The sequence below is a fragment of the Trichosurus vulpecula genome, chromosome 2 (genome assembly GCF_011100635.1).
Source record: "Trichosurus vulpecula isolate mTriVul1 chromosome 2, mTriVul1.pri, whole genome shotgun sequence".
NCBI lineage: Eukaryota > Metazoa > Chordata > Mammalia > Diprotodontia > Phalangeridae > Trichosurus > Trichosurus vulpecula.
In genome coordinates this window covers 193,300,799-193,320,967 of record NC_050574.1, presented here as the reverse complement: position 1 = coordinate 193,320,967, position 20,169 = coordinate 193,300,799, and the positions used below count along the sequence as shown (strand labels likewise).

General features: G+C 39.1%; 1 protein-coding gene across 2 annotated transcripts in view; it reads right to left on the bottom strand.

Moving 5' to 3' along the window:
- The window catches only part of FRY (FRY microtubule binding protein), a 325,197-nt gene that overhangs the window by 91,581 nt on the left and 213,447 nt on the right, over nt 1-20,169 (bottom strand). For both annotated transcript variants that reach the window (XM_036743232.1, XM_036743231.1), the window contains 6 exons: nt 14,327-14,426; nt 13,638-13,809; nt 13,127-13,383; nt 12,295-12,441; nt 10,234-10,402; nt 8,127-8,217 (listed from right to left, as the gene is read on the bottom strand). In XM_036743232.1, the coding sequence (XP_036599127.1) occupies nt 8,127-8,217; nt 10,234-10,402; nt 12,295-12,441; nt 13,127-13,383; nt 13,638-13,809; nt 14,327-14,426 (936 nt within the window). The remainder of the gene's footprint in view (nt 1-8,126; nt 8,218-10,233; nt 10,403-12,294; nt 12,442-13,126; nt 13,384-13,637; nt 13,810-14,326; nt 14,427-20,169) is intronic.

The window sequence follows — 20,169 nt, the reverse complement described above, 5'->3', positions numbered from 1 at the left end:
TAGGGACCCCCTTTAGTTTTCCTTGGATTTGTTCTTAAAAATATGTTTTATAAATGCTTATTTATATACATTTTTTGTCCCCTAATAGAATGTAAGCTCCTTGAGGGCAGGGACTATTTCATTTTTGCCGTTGTATCCCCAGCATTAAGCACCACACCTAGCACATAGGAAGTGTTTCATAGATAATCATAACAGGTCTAACATTTATATAGGGCTGGGCAGCTAGGTAGCACAGTGGATAGAGTGCTGGGCCTGGAGTCAGGAAGACCCAAGTTAAAATCTGGCCTCAGACACTTACCAGATGTGTGACCCTGGGTGAGTCACTTAACCTCGTTTGCCTCAGTTTCCTCATCTGTAAAATGAGCTGGAGAAGAAAATGGCAAATCACTCCAGTATCTTTGCCAAGAAAACCCCAAATGGAGTCACAGAGAGTCAAAAATGACTGAAAACGACTGAACAACAAAAATATAGAGCTGGCTAGCATTTATATAGTATCTTAAAGTTTTGCCATATGTTGGTTATTTGAGCATCACAACAATCTTGGGAGATTGTTATTATTATTATCCTCACTTTACTGATGAGGAAACTAAGGCAGGCAGAGGTTAAATGACTTGTCCAGGGTCACCAAAATAGTGAGCATCTGAGGCAGGGTTTGAACTCAGGTCTTCTTTCCACTATGCCACCTAGGTTGTCTATCAATTCAATGGTTGGTGGTTGCCCTTGTTTCACAGCCACATGATCACAGTGGTAGGAGTTTTCTTTATGCTCGTTGCTGAATGTTTGGTCTTTCTAGTTTACTATGGCAAATATGCAAAGTTTACCTGGCAAATAATGCAAAGGCCATATTGCAACGTACAGTGTAGATTTAAGAGAAGAAGAAAAAGCTCACAGCATGTCGAGTCTTGGACCATGTTCTCTTGCCTGTTGCTTCACTTGGCCTGAGGCTTTTCAGGAAACTGCTACAGCATGAAGGGCTAATTACAAAGGGAGGCTTCCCTCCACAGTCTCTTTCCTGGGGTTAACAAGTAATAATAACACTTTGGATTCATAAAGTACCTTCCCTCCTCAGAGCTCAAAGGGATTTCATAGCTAATATTACGTTTGCTATTACAATAAGCCTACAAGGTAGAGGAGAGGGATGGGCACTCTGGTTTCTATCTTATGCAATGGGGAACAGACACAGAGAAGCTTTGTTTTCTTCTCTGTATGCACCCAGAACAATTACCCAGCAAATCTGGGACTATCCATAGAGCACACCTGGCCAATTCAAACAAAGGTGGCTTTTTTTTTTTAAACTTAGCATTACTGTGATTGACGCAGCAGTGCCGGTGTCCTTCACCACACAGTGGCCAACCTTCTGTTTCCTTCCCCTTAAGAGGTGTGGAGAACACGAGGATGAAGCTGTCACTCAGCTCTGCTCCGCCATGTGCATGGAGGAAGAGCAATTTCCTGTCCCCTTCCCTCCATCTAAGATATCTTTGAGAGACCTGACATCGGGTTAATAACGTCAAAACAGTATGATCTTTGCCAACTAAGCTCCAGAAATGACTACAGCGACTTGGGTTTTAATTCATTCTTCTTCAGCTATAAGTAGCAGCTTCTCCCCTGACACTAACCAGGATTTTTCCAGCAACTCTGTACTTTATATATTCTTTTCCATTATCTTTCTTTGTTTTATTTGAGTTATTCTAGAAAACAAAACATCTGGGACATCTGCTTAGTTTCATAATGTAGTATTCCAAATCAGGGCATGCAGTACTTCAAATGAGACCACTACTTATGAAATTAGAACAGCGGCAAACTTCTATTACCTTGTGCAGAAGTTCTTTAATTATATTTATGCTGATAAATATCAAAACTGTAAACACCACGTGCCGAGCCCAGACATCATTTGGTAAAGCGCACAAAGAGTTCAATGAAAGAACTCCACATCTGGCGATTTCCACGGGCTCCCGGCTTCTGCTGACTTTGTAAATATCAGGAAGGAACTGTGACATAAGCTGCTTTCCCCCCATAACTCTATCAAATCCTATTTGGAGAAGAGATGTGCTATAGAATAAATGACAATCCTCTTCCTTTCCCTTTTAAGAGACTCAACAGCAGGCTGGAGGGGGTGTCAGATTTTGTTTACTTTCTAGAGAAGGAAAAATGGAGACTAATGAACAGTGTCTGGCATATAATAGGTGCTTAATAAATGCTGATTGAATAAATGCAGAACTCTCCTAGAGGGCTCGGGAAGGTCTGATTTTGTATGTCTCAGTAAAACACAATTAGTAAAGGAAAACAGAAATCAAGCTTCCAAGTGCCAACACTATTTTCACTCTTTTCCTGGGTTGAAGAAATCAGTTTCAGTCTGGGTTGAGGAGGAATTTTAAGAAAGAAGCAGCATGGAGCAGCTAGGTGGTGCAGTGAGTAGAGCACTGGCCCTGGAGTCAGGAGGACCTGAGTTCAAATTTGGCCTCAGACATTTGATGCATATACTACCTGTGTGGCCTTGGGCAAGTCACTTAACCCCAATTGTCCTGCCCCCCCCCAAAAAGAAAGAAGTAGTCCAAATGACAGCTTTATATTTATACACACACATATCCATATTTGTATATATTTATGTGTAGATAAGCACATAGTGTTAGGAACTGTGTCATTAAATAGTTGTATTTAAAGAAACTTGTAGGTATAAAATATTTTCCTAAGTGGCTTTTTCTTGATACTTAGCAGTTTTTCAGTCATATTTGACTCTTTGTGACCCTATTTGGGGTTTTCTTGGTAAAGATACTGGGGTGATTTGCCATTTCTTTCTCCAGCTCATTTTATAGATGAGGAAGCTGTTAGAGTTCAGGGTTAGGTGACCTGCCCACGGTCACACAGCTAGTAAGTGTCTGAGGCTGGATTTGAACTCAGGAAGAGGAGTCTTCCTGACACCAGGCCCAAGGGCTCTAACCACTGCAGCATCTAGCCATGCCTATTCTCGATGGCTTGGATCAATTTCACATTAGTATACACCAGACCATCACTGAGGCAATCCGAATGACATAAGGACAGTAACAGGGACCGGATCTTTGGTTTCACTGATATAAGGAATTCCTCAATAGAGAAAATCTCTCTAGTGAGGCAGGATGGCACTTTTCCTGAAATTTATAGTCTTAGGGAGTTCTTTAGAGGCCAACTGCCTTGGCCTGGGTCCCATAGCTACCGTGTGTCTGAGGCAGGATTCAAACCCGGACCTTCCTTGTTTCTAGGCCACCTCCCTATCCACTATACACTGTAATTCTGCCTGCCCCCAGAGTATAATGAGTTTAAATTGCAGCAGGAAGGATTTAGGTCAGACTGACTCTGTGAATCCCATTAGACTATGAACTCTTTGAGAATGGGGACTTGTTTTTTTGGCTGTTCTTTGTTTCCCTAGACATTAGTAGTGTGTGTGGAACACAGCAGGTACTTAATAAATGCTTATTGACTGATCAAAACACATTATTAAGCAAGGGGTGGAATTTCCTTTAGAGATTTTAAATGCTAACACAGACAACGATTCCCTCAAGATGATTTAGTGGGCTTTAGGTTTTATCCGTTTTTGGTACTATGGCTCTAGGATGTCATCCTAGGGGCACTGACTAAGCTGGGGATCCCCAGACTCAAGAGCTGGATCAAGGTAGAAGTAAGGTTCCAACAATAACTGGGGTCCAGCTATATACAGGGCCCCAGAACATTTTCAGGTTTTCTGCAGGTAATGTAGAACTTTCAGATTTTGGCAAGAAACTTCCTACAAGGTGCTACTAGCCAGCAAGCTCTTAGGGCATCTGGAAGCCTGTGACTGAAAAGTCAGATTTTATTGTAAGCCCCTTGAGGGCAGGCCCTGTCTTCTGCCTCTTTTTGCATCCCTGGTTCTTAGCCCAGTGCCTGGCACAAAGTAGACACTTAATAAATGTTTACCGATGGATTGACTGACTGAAAAAAAAATAGTGGGCCTGTACCTCTAGTGTTATTGTGATTTTTGTTCTAATCCCATGCCTAAAACTTATTGAAAAGGCAGAATTCTTGCAGAAAACCCTTTTAGAAGAGAACAAACTTCTAATGGGTTTAAAAAAACAAAACAAAACAAAATTGAATTTCAGTTACATTATAGTCATTCATTCTCCAATGAGATTCTAGGTACCTGAGGATGAGAAGGTAAGGAAGCCCAGGAGTGAAAAAAGAGGCAACACAAGACTATTATTTCAAAGGGGCCACTTCATACTCAGGCAATTGTTCTACTGAGTTCACTGATCCTATCAAAATGGATATCGACGATCTGCGTCCACAAATTCAGGACTTCTGGGACTGATTCAGAGTTCCATCCCTAAGTAATCCTGAAAACATTTGGCCTCTCCATGTGATGGAAAAAGAAGACTCTGGTATCTGGGAGAAAAGTACATGGAAATTTCCCAGGCACAAACAGTGCAGATGAAAGTGAAGAAAGGTCAGCAGCAGAAAGAGTGGAGAAGAGGGCTGTCCAGGGTACGTAGCTCAGCTACAAAACTCATTTAAGCAATAACGAGAAGGTGCGGGACTCAAACGAAACCAAAAAACAGGTGATGAGGCAAAGCGCACCGACTTCTCATAGTCTTGCTTTTAGACAATGCTTTATTGTCTAATTGTCTTATTATGATGATGAATTTAACTTTATAGTACTTGGCACACCCATACATTTCTACAAAGTCCTCCTCTGATGCCTTACTGTGAAATGGAGTCAACCCTGGGTTCTGGAAAGTTACACTAGTGGACCATAAGCTCTGGTGGGTCCTACCAAACTGGACACATACGGCACAAGTGATTGGTCTGCATACCTTTCGTCTTAGGATCAATGTAGCTATATTTGGAGAGACTTAACACTAGGTTAGCTGCAGGGTGATAAATTTTTCAATCACAGCAACTTTCAAAGACCATCTAATAAGTTGTTCAGGGGTTGTACCCACACCCATGAGATCATGGATCCTTGAACTATGTACATAGCCATATGCACATGTAAACAATATGTACAAGTACACAAATATATGCGTGTGTGTGTGTCTATTTACATAGGTGAATTAATACATTATTTTTTTTCAGTGGGAAAAATGGTAGCTAAACCAGAAAGGCTGTCTATAAAGGGTCTCTTGATCCTGACGATAAATGACCTGTCCCTTAAAGCACTATATGAATATTAGATATTATCATCATCATTATAATTCAATGCACATGAGTGCTCAGAAACTCTGGCCTTAAAGAGACCTCCTCAGTGATGTTATGTTAAGATTTTCAAAGATATTTCCTACTCTTCCAATTTCCAACTGAATCAAGATGGAAAAATCAGATTTTAAATAAGGAACGATGAATGCTTCACACTAGCTCATTCCATTTCAAAGGAAAACACTCTCACTTCACTACTGGCTCTACTTCCAAATCACTGGACTTCTCCATCTCCTCATCAGCAGCTTTCTTACCCTGGAGAGGCCTTGGTTCTGGTACACTCTAGTCTGACTGCTGAATACCTGGCTTAGAACACCATTTTATGAGGTGCCCAGTCCATTTACACTCACTTCATTTCTGGCTCCTTTTCCTGCTCTCCAGGCTTTACCTTCTCACCAACAGTCTTTCCTCATTGAGGTATTCCCCCCCTTTTCTCTGGGCTTTCCAGTTCCCCTTTATGTGTCCCTCTCCTCCACTGGAACTTGAGTTCATCGAGGGTAGGGGCAATCTTTTCTGCTTGCATTTGAATCCCTAGGACTTAGCACAATTTCTGGCACATAGGAAGCACTTAATAAATGCTCTGTCAGCATAAAGCATTTTCAACATTTTGTCCCATATTGTGCCCAAGTTCTTCCACTGAAGTCCTGGGATACCTCAATGGGATATGGATATGACTCTGGTTTTATGATGGCAATGCCAGCAAAAGACATGCTCTGACCACTGGAAAAGCTTTGAGTTTGGTTCCAGGGATGGACACTGCATGCCTGTTGTCTGATGATGAGACTGAGTTCAAAAAAGCTTATTATCAGATAAGCTATGAGTGATGAAGATTTTTTTAATCCACAGTAACTCCTGAAGGTCATCTACTAAGTCACAGAGGAGGCAGTCATCTGTGTCACTGGAGAATGTACCCACACAGAAGAAATGACTGATCCTTGAAGTTGTGAGCTATTGTGCCTAAGACTGAAGTTCAGATCAGTCAAAAGACATATGGAGAATACTTGTTTTAGAAATGTTCTATTCATGTATCCAATAGCAACTTTTAAAACAAGCAATATTTTATTAAAAAATTCCACAAACCTCACAGCAATCATATTGCTGAAGGGTATTTTTTAAAATAAAAAGTTACATACATTTAAAGGAGAACTACAAAGGTATTATTAATTTGAACTCTAAAGATAAATGAATTGATAAATGAACACATAGCACAACTGATCCATGACTAATTACTAATTACAGTGAATTTATTATAGTCCAGTACTCAAGAAGGAGAACCTGTAACTCATGGCTCATTGATCCAGATGGCCTGTGTCTCTTGGGCCCTGAGTTGAAAGGAAACACCTGTGTAGATAAGCATCTACCCTAGCATGCAATTTCTTGTTTAAATCTTGAGAAATCTGGTAAATGCCTTAACAGGATGAAGATGACTCAGAACTCCAAATGAAAATGGCCCTTTACTTGTCAAATAATCTTCCACTTAGAGTCCTGACAGTTATTCAACTAGGTATTCATCCAGCTATCCATTCATTCATTAATTCATTCAGTAAGCACCTATTGTGTACCTATAACATAAAAGGCTTTATGCTAGTAGCTGCATTCTTTAGTGAATGCAGTCAAGGATACTTCCAGGGCTCAAGACAACTCTCTGGGTAGGGGGAGGGTACAAGCATTTATTAAGTGTCTACTATATGCTAGGTACTGTACTAAGCACTTTATAAATATGATCTCCTTTGATTCTCATACCAATTCTGGGAAGTGGGTACTATTGGGACCCCCATTTTACAGTTGAGGAAATTGAGGCAAACAGAGGTTAAGTGACTTGCCCAGGGTGACACAGCTAGTTAGTAACTGAAGCCAGATTTTAACTCCAGTGTCAGCGCTCTATTCACTGATAGATTGTCTCAACCTTGATCAAACAGAGTAATATTGGGGCAGCTAGGTGGTACAGTGAGTAGAACACCAGCCCTGGAGTAAGGAGGACCTGAGTTCAAATTCAGCTTCAGACACTTGACAAACTTACTAGCTATGTGACCCTGGGCAAGTCACTTAACCCCAATTGCCTTCCCTTCTCCCCTCCAAAAAAAACCAAACCAACCAAAAAACAAACAGTAATATCATTCATTTACTTTGGATAACATACTCTTTGGGATACTGTCTCATTGGTTAACTGAACAATCATCTGGCTAACAGTTATTAGGCACTTACTGTGTGCCAAGCAGTCACTAAATCAATCCATGGTAAAGGTTTTCCCAATTTTATAGAGTTCACTCGCAAAGGCTCATTTGCCCCACTTTGTCTATGAGAAATCATGCAGTAATCAGACTTCTGTATTGTTTGCTTTCAGACTGAAACCCACTCTCCTCTATTTACTATTAATAGTAACTCTAATTACTATTCATGAAATGGAATAACTAATAGTATTTGTTCAATAGAATATATATTCACTAGTATTTATTAAAATTCATGGGTCAGCAGATGTGTCCCAGAAGAGGGAAAGTCACTTACTAGGATCTCTTTTTTCCTTCCCCTGTGACTTAAAGATGGCAGAAGAAACTTGCAGAGTCAATGCTTCCAGAACTAAGTCAATTTTGTCCAACACAGAAGGCAAAGGAAAAGAGTGACCCTGCACCATGCTTTTTCTTCTTTTTCCCATCAGGGAGCATATTTAACCTGGCACCATTGGGATTTTCTAAAAAGGGCTAAGAACATTTGGATAAGAGTAAAGAAATATATCAAATGAAAAGCAACTAAACTAGTAATACATCTTCTATCCTCGATATGATGAGAGGGCCAATTAGACAGCACAGGAAGAAGTAGATTGGGATAGGAAATGGAGGTGAGCCAATTTCAAGAGAGAAAAAATCCCAGATGACGAAGGAAGCAAGCATGCTGCATGCTGAAGATTTAATCAAATGTGCACCAACCTCTCATCGGTTTCTTTCACTGTCCTGCCTTCCTCCACATCTGGGAAACTGTCTTGGCCAGCTACTACAGTATTGCTGCTGGAAGTGGTTCCTGTATGTAGGATTGAAAGAAAGATACTCAGAATAAACTGACAAACAAAGCTAGGATGCAGCCTAAGGACCTTGGCTTGGATCCCAAGTCAACTGAGGACAGTATTCTCCATCTAGGCTCTTCAAAGATTTCTAACGTTCTTGGCAAAATCCCAGAGACTGAGCAACCTCCAAAGACCATAAGACCAAAAGGGAGATGGTTCAGACATCTGTTATGGTCAAAACCAAACTTCCTTAGCCTTCTTATAAACTATGGCTACAACATTCCTGAAAGTCCGGCTTCCTGGCCACCCAGATGATGAGCTTGTTTATCATGGCCAACCTGTTGCTGACATGTGGTATTATTCTTCTGCCCTCCTTTCTGTCCTCATATGATATAGTAGGCAGACTGTGCACTGGAATGAAGGCCAAGAGGGACACGCTAAAGTTTTTGTTAAAGTAAAACACCTTCAATATAACATGTTTAAAATGGAACACATCATCCCCCTCACTCCCCAACCTCTTTAAGACTACCAGAATTCTCTTCACCAACCTCTGAAGCCTTGAAAAGCCACCCTCCTCATCCCCTCCCCCACCCCTCCCCACTCTACTTCTGATTAGTCCTTAAATCTTGTCAATTCTTCCTTCACACATTTTTGTCTGTCTCTCTTTTTTCCCCCATTACCACTGTACTTATTAGCTATGTATGGAGTACTTGGAAGGTTTCCTAACCGGTCTCCTTGCCTCCAGTCTTTTCCCCTCTGGTCTGAATTTATCTTCCTACTTCATTGTTCAGATTATGTTATTCCCCTGCTCAAAAATCTTCAATAGCTCCCTCCTACCTAGAGCAGAAAAGTCCAAATCTCTCAGCCTGACATTCAAAGACCAACATAACTCGACTCCCATATATGCCTACAGGAGCCATGTCCTTGGCCAGACTGGTCTACTTTGTTGCCTTGGGCTTTTCTGTTCCTGTTCTTTCTGATCACAATATTTGTAGTGCTTTGGAAACCTCAACGTACTACGCAAATGTGAATTATCACTGCCATCGTTGTTATCATACCATTCCTTTCTGTCCCCAATCTGTGCCTACCCTGCAAAGCCTAGCTCAAACCCTACATTCTCATGAAGGATGCATCATTTCAGCTCGAAGAGACCTCTCCTTCCTCTCCATTCTTTGGACACTCTTCGAGAATCAATATAACTCACTCACGGCACTTAAGACTTTTTGAAGAGGCTGACTTATTAAAAGTGGTAAAATGATTTAGGATTATTTTAGCCAGACATGGGAAAAGGTTTCCCCAAGTTAAGGTCCAGGAAAGAGGGACTAAAAGGTAGAGGTCACTGACTTATTGGCAAGGCTGGAAATGTATTTTTGCTTTCCATTGTATCCCCAGCACTTAGCATGCTGCCTAATACATAGTGAGCACTTACTAAATGCTTGTTGACTGACTGACTAACTGGAATTAGCCTGAATTGAAAAGCAGCAAGAGTTATTAGACTATATACTTTTCCAAGAAGATGTGGTACAAAACCAACTTGATAACTAGCTTCAAGCCAATCTTCTCCAAGTTAGAATCTTCCTAAACAGTCCTTTAGACATGCCTGTCTGCAAGATACCCACATAAATAGTTATGGAATTATACAGGAATGCTTTTTTCTTCTCTACAGAGGGAAAAAAACAAATCAAAGGTATATTCAGCAGTGTGGGGGTAAATGTTTAACAACTGGCTCTTTGAAAATACAGAGCACACAATTTAAGTTTAATCTGCATTATTAATGTTTTCTCCATTACTTTCTTAACTCTAGACAATCAACAAAACAGGAAATCAAGCCCTGGTGTGTAGCATTTGCCAATTTCCAAGGTATAGAAGTGCTGACACCGAAAATTTAATTACCGGCTCCAACCAGTCGGTACGAGCTGGCTCCAGCACACCTCTGGACATGTGACACCATTTTCCATCTAGCTGCCCTTGCCTCTTGAACAGCAGTAAATGAAGACTAAGTTCTACACTGAGTAAACAGTTTAAACTCCTACCAGAAGCAGCAGCTGAGGGCTTGCTGCTGGCAGTGAAACGGTAGAAGGGTGGGTTATCACAATGCTGGACGATGGGATTCACCGGCTCTGTCTGCTGCAGCTCAAACAAGAGTTCCTCCATGGTTTGAATGGTGTTATTGCGACACAGGTATATGGCTACCTTTTTAATCTGAGTGAGAAGAAATGGATCACTTTTAGATTGCCAGCTGTAAGAAACCTAGGTTGAGGATGGCACTGATGGTAATCCATTCACTGATCTAAGGGCATCATCAGCCAGATTTGGAAGAAGTTACCAAGGAGAAGGAATCAACACAAAGCACTCTCTGACTCTGAGGATTACTCTTGGGTTAGTTGATTTTTGCACTTTGTTGTCCTACGTACTTGAATTTCCATCTATGTATTTGCTTATCTAACCATCAATCCTTCATCTATCCATCCATCCATCCATCCATCCATCCATCCATCCATCCATCCATCTATCTTCCTAAAAATAGGGCTAAGTTGGCAACTCTAAAGATTTTGTTATTTCCAATGACTAAGTCTTAAAGAAACTCGTGTGTTTTGCCTTTGGGGCATATGAATTTTCTCCAAACTGAAAACTTGGCATATAAGGCCATATCCTAGGAAATAGTTTTATTTATATAAAACATGGAAAAATATGCTGGTTATTTTTGTTTAAAAAGGAACCCAACCTTCTGCCATTCCCTTCTCCCTAAGAAACAAGGGAGTATTAACTGCTTTCTGTACTTGTACCATTTAAAAATAAGTTGGGATGAAAACTTTTGTAGACCAGTAGGCAAAGATGCCAACCCAGCTATCCAGTCTGAAGCGAGTCATGCTTGTACCTCTGCCTCCAAGGCACCATAACAGCAGGGAAGTTCAAACCTCCCGGGAAAAAAAAGCATTTTTAGAAACCACAAAAACATCAATCTTCATAGAAGTGTTTTAACATTGCAGTTTAGTTAATATCTTTTAAAAATACAAACAAAAAATACCAGAAAGACACATGGAATCCAAGAAATATTATGTTCTATTTTTTCCCCTCTTCTACCTCTTAAATTTGGAGAGAAAATAGTTTTATGTACAAATCTATCTATCTATCTGTCATCAAGATGGCATTATAGATACTGTGTCAGTAGCAACAGAATCTCAACTTGAAACACTTTATAATACTGATCCTCCTACTTTCCAGGGTTGTCATAAGGATAAAATGATATAATAATCATGAAAATCTTTGCAAATATCCAAGTGCAATATAAATGTTAACTATCATCATCACTGTCACCACCACCACCACCATCATCATCCCTATCATAATCAGCCCGGTCTGGTATCAGAGGCCACATATTCAAAGGCACTTGAGTGTTCTGATGTGGACAATATGGTGGTGCCTGCTAAAAGAAATTGAGAATGTAAATGATTGTTGATCTTAAGATACTGTGAGTGTTTCTGCTTAGGGTACTGGAATTCCTGTGGGCAGCAGACTGACTGGCAGCTACTCTCAGGGTGTTGCTGAGTTCTATTCTGGAAGAAAAGGAGGTCTGAGAAGTTTAAGGGAACATTTTTTTCCACCTTCAAACCGCTTATCTAAGATTTCTACTTCTACCTTTCCAGTTAATTTGCCCATGATTCCCAACATGGCACGGTATAGTTCAGAGGACAAATATTTGTGGGTCTCAAGTCTAGGAAGTACATAGGGTAGCTTAAGTGGCTATAAAATACCTGAAATTCATTCACATACATATACTCTTTTTTTTTCTGGACAGTAAAGAGGATTGGTCTAGATTTGGATGATTTTAGATTTAGATTATTTCTTCCTAGTATAAAGGTATCATATAATCAAACACCTCCATTTTTATACCAACCTTAGTACTAGAAATATCAGGAAGCCTGCCTGCTGGGCTAAGGGGAATGGTACGAAATATCCTAGGTGAGACCCCCAAGAGATCAGTATGATCTGCAAACTCTCACATTTCTATAACAAATATTAAATCATTCGGTGCATTACAAATGAACCTACTTAAAATAAAAACAAATCTTCAAAACCCAAAAGACACTCACGTAAGGCAAGAGGATAGTATCGCTGCTAACCCCACATAGACTGATGAGAAACTGCAGGGTGATCCTCAGGTTATTCCTCCACTTCTCGTTGTTTGCTAGGGCATTCCAAGCATTTTCCATTTCTGGTCCTGGAACTTCATCTCCATACTACAGAAGACAGAAATAAAAAAGAGGAATTTGAGAAAAGGGGGGCAATATTCATGTTAAAACAATTTCTAAAAAATCATACTAAAGCCCAGCATGGCGCAAGCCTATAATCCCTGCTTTTAGGGGAGGCTGAGGCTGAGCGATCCCTTGAGTTTGGGAGGTCTAAGTTAGAGTGGGGTTAAAGCAGTTAAGGTGTCCACACTAAGTCTTGTCAACAATATGAGGAGCCCTCAGGAATGGCGGCCCACCAGGGTGACTAAGGAGGGACAAGTTAGCACAGGTCAGAAAAAATGGAGCAGGTTCTGTACTGATCGGTACTGGCAATGGGTCTGTAAGTGGGTACTGCACTCCTTGGCCTAGGAGAAATAGGGAGACTCAGTTTAAAAAAAACCATACTCATAACCATTTAGGAAAAAAATCTCTTTGGGGCTACCAATCATGAGGTATATCTCCTAAGCTTTTCATCTGTCAAAAGAAGCCACTTCACAATCACAGGATCCTAGCAGTGAAAAAGGCCACTTCTTACACAATGTCCTGGTGAACAGTGAGAATGTTAGACCCTTTTCCCTTGGTGGATATAGCATGCAGCATTTTTATACACACATACACATATATACATATGTACATACACACATATGTATTGCAGTTTGATTATTAGCTAGAAAAGACATCCCTCTTGGTTTACCTTGGCAGTCATATACATGAGATTATTAAGGACCAGTGAGGTAGCCTCTGGAGAACCCCACCCATTTCCTTTTAGGCCAAATGAAACTGTAACTTCTCCTTCTCTGTCCTTGATTTCATCTTCTGGAGTGGTAGGGCTCGAGCCTGGGAGGAGGAGCCGGCTGTCAACTAGTTCAATGTTGTGAAGCCAGGGAAGAAGATAAGTGAGCATGATCTGACGCCCGTTTGGGTGTGTTGTAGGGAATCTCTGGCTCACCTCTAAAGAAAGCACATGGAATGAAAAGCAACATGGTACTTCATTAAAAAATAATAATAATAGAAAGCATTTATTAAGTGCCTACTATATGCCAGGCACTGTGGTATAACTAAGCCAAAAGGAGTTCTGAATTATCAGCATATCTGAATATTATTTTATCATTAGGATAGCTCTTAATTGAAGTGACAAGAAGGAAAGTGACTGCTATAATTGAATAAATTATTGTATACAAGATTATCAAATATTCCTTAGATACCTGAGAAAAGAGGAAGGGTGAGCTCAGGATACATCCTGGCCAGTTCATATGAGAGTAGGCCTAGTGATACACTGTAGAGGGGTGGTAATGGACCATGTGTTCCATAGAGAATGGTGCCAGGTCTTTGTTCAGCTACTTTCTTCGAATATACAAAAAGTTTTGCTTCTAAAATCTATAAAGAGGTAGAAAAGTGAGAAATGAGACAAAAACCCAATAATACCCCATCAATCATTAGTTGAATATATAATGAATATATTAAAATGAGTACTTAAGGACAAGGGATCAAAAATTTTCTTATATTAAATATAGGAATTATTTCCTGTACAATTTAATCACTGATACTTTTTTTGAGACTAATGAGCTGAATATGTATTTATAAATCATATACAAACACACATATATATATATAGCAAGGGAATATATATTTTCATTTCATTATGAATTTACTTTCAGCTCTTTAGTCTCAAAAACATAAATATAATACATAATGTATAATGATATAATATAAATATAAGACTATATGTAGAGAGAGAGACAGAGACAGCAAGACAGAGAGAGGCAGGCAGAGTGTGGTATAATGGATAGAGGGCCACCGTGGAGTCAGGTAGTATATTTTATGGGAAATTAGATCAGATATCTCCGTTCCGTGTTTAAAAGCAGAATATTTCAAGAAAGCAAATAATACGTGCCTGCATAAGCTGCATGGAAATTTCATAAATTTCTCGGTTGGTGTCAGAGGCCTTGAATAGGACAAGATTTAATAAAGTCACTATGTCGAAGGGATAGTTCCTGAAAAATAAATAAGCCAATTTTATAAGCCATTGTAGCTGATAACTTTGAAAAGTCATTAATTAGGTCCACAGAAATTCTATGTGGCCCACTGAAATTACATTAATCTTATTCCTATTTACCAACACCATTTCCATCATGTTAGCCACCCATGCCTCATTTTGCTACTGCTCATATCTCCAGATGTGGAGGCAAAAACATCCCTCTCTGTTTCCAAATCTGGTACTGGTACAAAGTAAGTATACTTGAATTCTTCCACAAACATATTTGCATGGAAAACCAAAAATGGGACAAAAACAGTATGTTGTTTCTTGGCAGTTTGCTTAGTACAAATTACACAGGGTATACATGGGCATATCTTTAATTACATGAGTGTTATAAGCATACTTACACAGAATTTACAATTATTAAATACATTATTTCTTGCTATGTAATACTAGTTTAAAGATAACTGTTACTTGATGGGTATATTTTCTAACACCCGCTCCTTTTTAGAGCAGAAAATGGGTCACTCTTCACACTTGGCAGGGAGGTAGCCACTTGGTGAATGGCACCTTTGTAAATGTAAAATAACTGACATTCACCTCGAGTCTAACCTCAGAGTGCTGTGGTTAGCCTGGAGGTATAAACATTCCATACCTGTTCTCTTTCCTGTTATTTCCTTTAGGACCAACTTCCAGTAGTAATTATAATGTCTAAGAAATTCCATTTTTAAAGAAAAAAAGTTTTTTGAAAGGTACAAGCCCACTACAAATACATTCCTATTAGAAAGAAAGTTTAAGAAAAGATGAGCTCGAGGGCTGGAAAAACACTGATACGAAAAATGATTGCTATGCGGGGCCATTTCTTTTAAAATCATCAGTGCATGAAGTTGTCTCTACAAGGGCAATTTTCCATTTAATAAGTTTAAAGGGCTTCTATAATTTTTGAGAGAATCTCTCAAGATGCCCAAATATATTACCTTTTATTGCTAGCTTAATATGGGATTCTTTGAAACTGGAGGATTTTGAAACACCATTCTGCTCATTTTGACAGATGAATGGACACAAAGTAGTGATTATGTCTCAAAGCAGCCCCAGTGCTCGAGCTGGGCCACTTAGTGGCCGAGGACCAATGAAGCATGGGCAAGGGCACATCTGACCAACAGGGGTTCTGTAGAAGAGGCCTACATTACGCCGCACGTAGATACCATTCGCTTGAGATAAGGGGACACTAGTTTCTGATTGACAGGATGTTGGGCCAATATTTAAACAGAGAGGATGCAAATAATTTTACTTCATGGCCCTCAAACCCAAACTACTAGAACCCTTAAAAATTCAAGACCCCAGTCTTACATAAAGCTCCAACATAAATTACAAAATACAATATAAGCATATTAGGTTATATGTGATGAAGGATTAAAGGAAAAATCTATGGATACTAAAGTAGTCAAATACAGTTAGAAAAAAAAATTCCAAATCCCAGAAGATAACATAACTGGTAAGTGACCCAATACCCAAATGAAACCTGCGTTTCAACAATCAGGAGGTTCCGTTCCACGATGCAGGTCATAGCCCATCCATGCCTACCCATTCTGTAGGACTCTCATCCATGTCCTTCCTTAAGTCTGTCCACTTTGGTGAGCTACTGAGAGGAAATATTTATACCATTGTCCAAGTATCTAGATAGCCCTATAAAAGTCATGGAATCTCAATATGTCTTAATTTCCTGATCTGTAAAATGAAGAAATCATCCCCAAAATTGGCTACCATCACTAATCAATCTCAAATAGAAATCATGAATAAGAAGGACTGAAGAACAGAGGCCAACATATATGAATAATGCCTATTTATAAACTCAATCTGCCTAGTTAATAGGCTGTGGTAACATGGATGTAATGATAATAACGTCTTGTCTCTCCATGCCTTTTTATTTTTAAAGCATACCAAAATACATTGACCATGATTCATACCATTACACCCGCTCCTCAGGACATTCATTCTATCGCCTCTCAGTATCACCAGGCACATAGTTCACACAAAGCCTTCTCCATGGAAACTCAATTCCAAAATCAGAAAACAAAGCCTGAGTCTAATAAACTTATTTTAAGCCCACTGTCTCAACTAATTATCTAGGCATCAGACCCATGCTAATTCACATATCCATGAAGAGTAGTAAATAAACTTTTAAAAAATGGTCTGAGAAATAAGCTTCCCCATCTCAGGGGAAGAGGTCTATAATGAAAGATTATAACTTAATAGCACTGTCAAATAATTAAATATGATTAAATCCTACTTATCTTAGGAATGGCTCTAACCACTAATTTCAGACTATTCTTTATCCGATATACTGTGTGTGTGTGTGTGTGTGTGTGTGTGCGTGCATACTGACTTGCAGGAATACTAGGAATACTGTTATCCTTAGAAGATCCTTCTCAAAACAAGAAGCACAAAAGGAGATTTGGAGTTGAAAACTTTATCACAGCTAATAAATATGAAGATTTACAAAAAAATAAAAAGGCCTGAAGTCCTATTCTGAAGCTAAAGGGAAAAACACTAAAATGTATACTATTGCCTTATTTTAAGTTAATTTTATCAATTTCCTATTGATAAAATAGTTACATACACCTGTATAACACATCAAACAAATACAAAATACAAAATCTATATTTATAAAGAAAGGAAACTGAGTAATGGCTATTTGTTTTACAAAAATAATGCCATTTTATATTTGTTTTACAAAAGTAATATTACTTTTATTACTGAGTACCAGGATGGTATAAAGCGGTTAAAGAGCTGACCTCAGAGTCAGGAAGATCTGAGTTATACCTTTGACACATCCTGTCTGTGTGACTCAGTGCTTAATCTCTTAGGGCAACTCTCTAAGGCAGGGGTTCTTACCCTCGGATCCACAGACCCCAAGTAGATTTGAGAGGGGAGGGGTCCATGACTGTGGATGGGAAAACAATAAAATCTTTACTTTCACTAACCTTTAACTAAAAGTCAACTTTTCCTTTAATTATCAATGAAAAAACCCCACATGATTCCTCCCCTCCCCTGCCCAGAGAAAAGGTCCACAACTTCACCAGATTGCCAAAGGTTTCCATGAGATACAAAAAGGACTTATAGCTCCATAGAGCTCTCTAAAGCAGTAAAATCACAGGTCTGGTGTCCCTCTCCTCATCAAACAGCATTAATCACAACAGTTCTCTCTGGCACTTAAAATATGCTTTAATTGCCATCTAAGTTTTCAGGAACACACTGTTGTGAGAAATGAGGCCATGTTTCTATTGCTTTGCAATAGAAACTACCGAATGAATAGAAAGCATTTATTGAATTTTAGTATGTGCTAAGCTCTGTACGAAGAGCTTAGGATACAATTATAACAGTGAAATAGTCTTTGTCCCCTCAAGGAACTTCCATTTTAATGGTGGACACAACACATATAAGGCAATGGTGGCCAGGGGAAGGAGTTGAAATGTATCGGTAACTCATCAACAGCTTAATGTCTAGAATTTGAAGATTTGTAAATCACTTTATGTACCAAATTCCTCCCACTCTAAATTTGGGCTCATGTTATCTCACTTCATGCTCACAATAGTGTTATGAGATAGCATGGATATTATTATCTCCATCTAATAGATAAGAGAACTAAAGATCAGGGAAATTAAGTGATTATCCCAAGATCTCACTGATAGGAAAAGGCAGAATTAGGACATGAACTCAGGTTGTTGGACCCTCAGGTCCTGGCCTCTTTCTTCTACGCTGGGCTGCCTTGACACAACGAAACATGTAACGTGTCAATGAGATGAAGATATTTCAATGTCTTTATAAAAAGTCTTTCTAGTCTGTGTTCTGTGTTAGGCACCAGGCATGACTACACAAGCAGTTAATCAGTCAACAAGCATTTATTAGGTACCTACTGTGTGCTAGGCACTATGCCTAGTATGTATCTGATGAGTTATTTTTGTTGAAATTACAACATATACTGCTAAAATCACGTATCCTTTATTTGCATTCCTACAGGAAAAATACCCAGCTCTCCTCAAAGAAATGCAGTATGTCATTTCATAGAATATCTGGCTAAAGGATTAAATTTGTCTAGGACAGTTCAAACTAAGTTCACTGTGGGTGAATATTAGCAACTTTTATTTTTTTCAGAGAAAAGTGAACCAAGTCAGAGAAGACAAGCTAGTTTTTCAGTTCCCAGGTAAAACTGTTAACATAGCCGAAAACATAAAAATGTGACTATCAAAGAAGTTGCAAGATATGTAAAACATAGGCAAAGAAGACGCCAAAATCTCTTGGGAACTTCTCATGATGATTAATTTTCCTTAATCATGTTTTTGTATTTTCTTAAGCAGCAGGAAACATGATTTTAAAGGAACATTTGGGCTATTTAAATCAAGTTCTTTTGCCATTGTGTTTACAGAGTACAAAAAATAGAATGAAATTTCTGTGATCAGTATTTATGAAAAATCAAAGCATAAGATTCCAACTAATGAATATCTATTCATATATACACATATAGAATGTATACATATGTTTCATACATGTGTATACATCCATATGCATGTGAAATTATACATATTTGGTTACTTACATTGACTCTAGGTTTCATTCTCTCTATACTATTAGAATTAGATGCCTCATAAAAATGATGTTTTGATTAAATAACAGTGGACCCAAACTGGCTGGAATTAAAGACTGATTGCCTCAGTCTGATAATTCAAGATTGCTGCTTAAAATGCATTATTCAATGAAAAATAAAAGTAACTAAATCAGATTTCTATGATGTTCTGTAAAAATTTATGTTCAGCTATATTCTTTGAGTTTCTCCAATGCTCTTCTTTGGGGGACAAGGTAGACATTTTCTAGAAATTGCCCTTTGACCCTTTCTTCTCATCAGGGTCCCTCAAAAACATGCCGCATGTTCAGGGGACTGGAGGCTCCTCCAGCATCGTGGGGCTGACCAAAGGCTCACAGACCTAGGACTGGAAGGCACCTCAGAGGCCTTAAGAGTGTAATTTCCTAACACACACAGGAGGAAACTGAAGCTCAGGGCATTTAAATGACTGGTTCATGCTGAAGATGGTTTTCTGTAGAGCCCCAAGAATTCCATAAGAATTTCTACAGATTCTTTTGAAGAAGCTGTTGTCATGTGGATATTTTCCTCTGGGCAGTCTCCATCATCTCTGTCTTAATACTTCACTGGGGATTGGGGTAAAAAAAGGCTTCTAGAACTTAAAATTACTCTCTTGGTAGAACAACGGAGTCAACATGGCTTCCAGATTTTATATAAAGAGAGATCTTCCATACAGAATTCAGCCAAATGGAACTATGCACTGCTTTCTGACCTAACCCACCCACTGCTTCCCCACCTCGATGACTTTTGTTCACACATTCTCCACACGTGGAATGTACCTTCTCCATTTCCCAGCCTCTATATGTTGAAATTCATCAAAACCAAACTCAACCCATCAATTGATGCTAAGTGCCTACATTGTGACAAGAATTATGCTAGGTGCCAGGGAATAAAACAATCCTTACTTTCAAAGGGCTTACTCTCCTTAGGGGATGACTAGTCCATATACAGTACAACTAGCACTTTTTTTGCTCTGTACTCTTACCCTTTGGGGTATTTGGAGTTATTCTGCATTCTCATTTATTATTTTTGCTTTGCTCAGGTAATTTCGGATATTATCAGCTCTCAATGATCTGCAAAAAGCAGACCTAATCCCAATTCTCAAGTGTATTTTTTACAC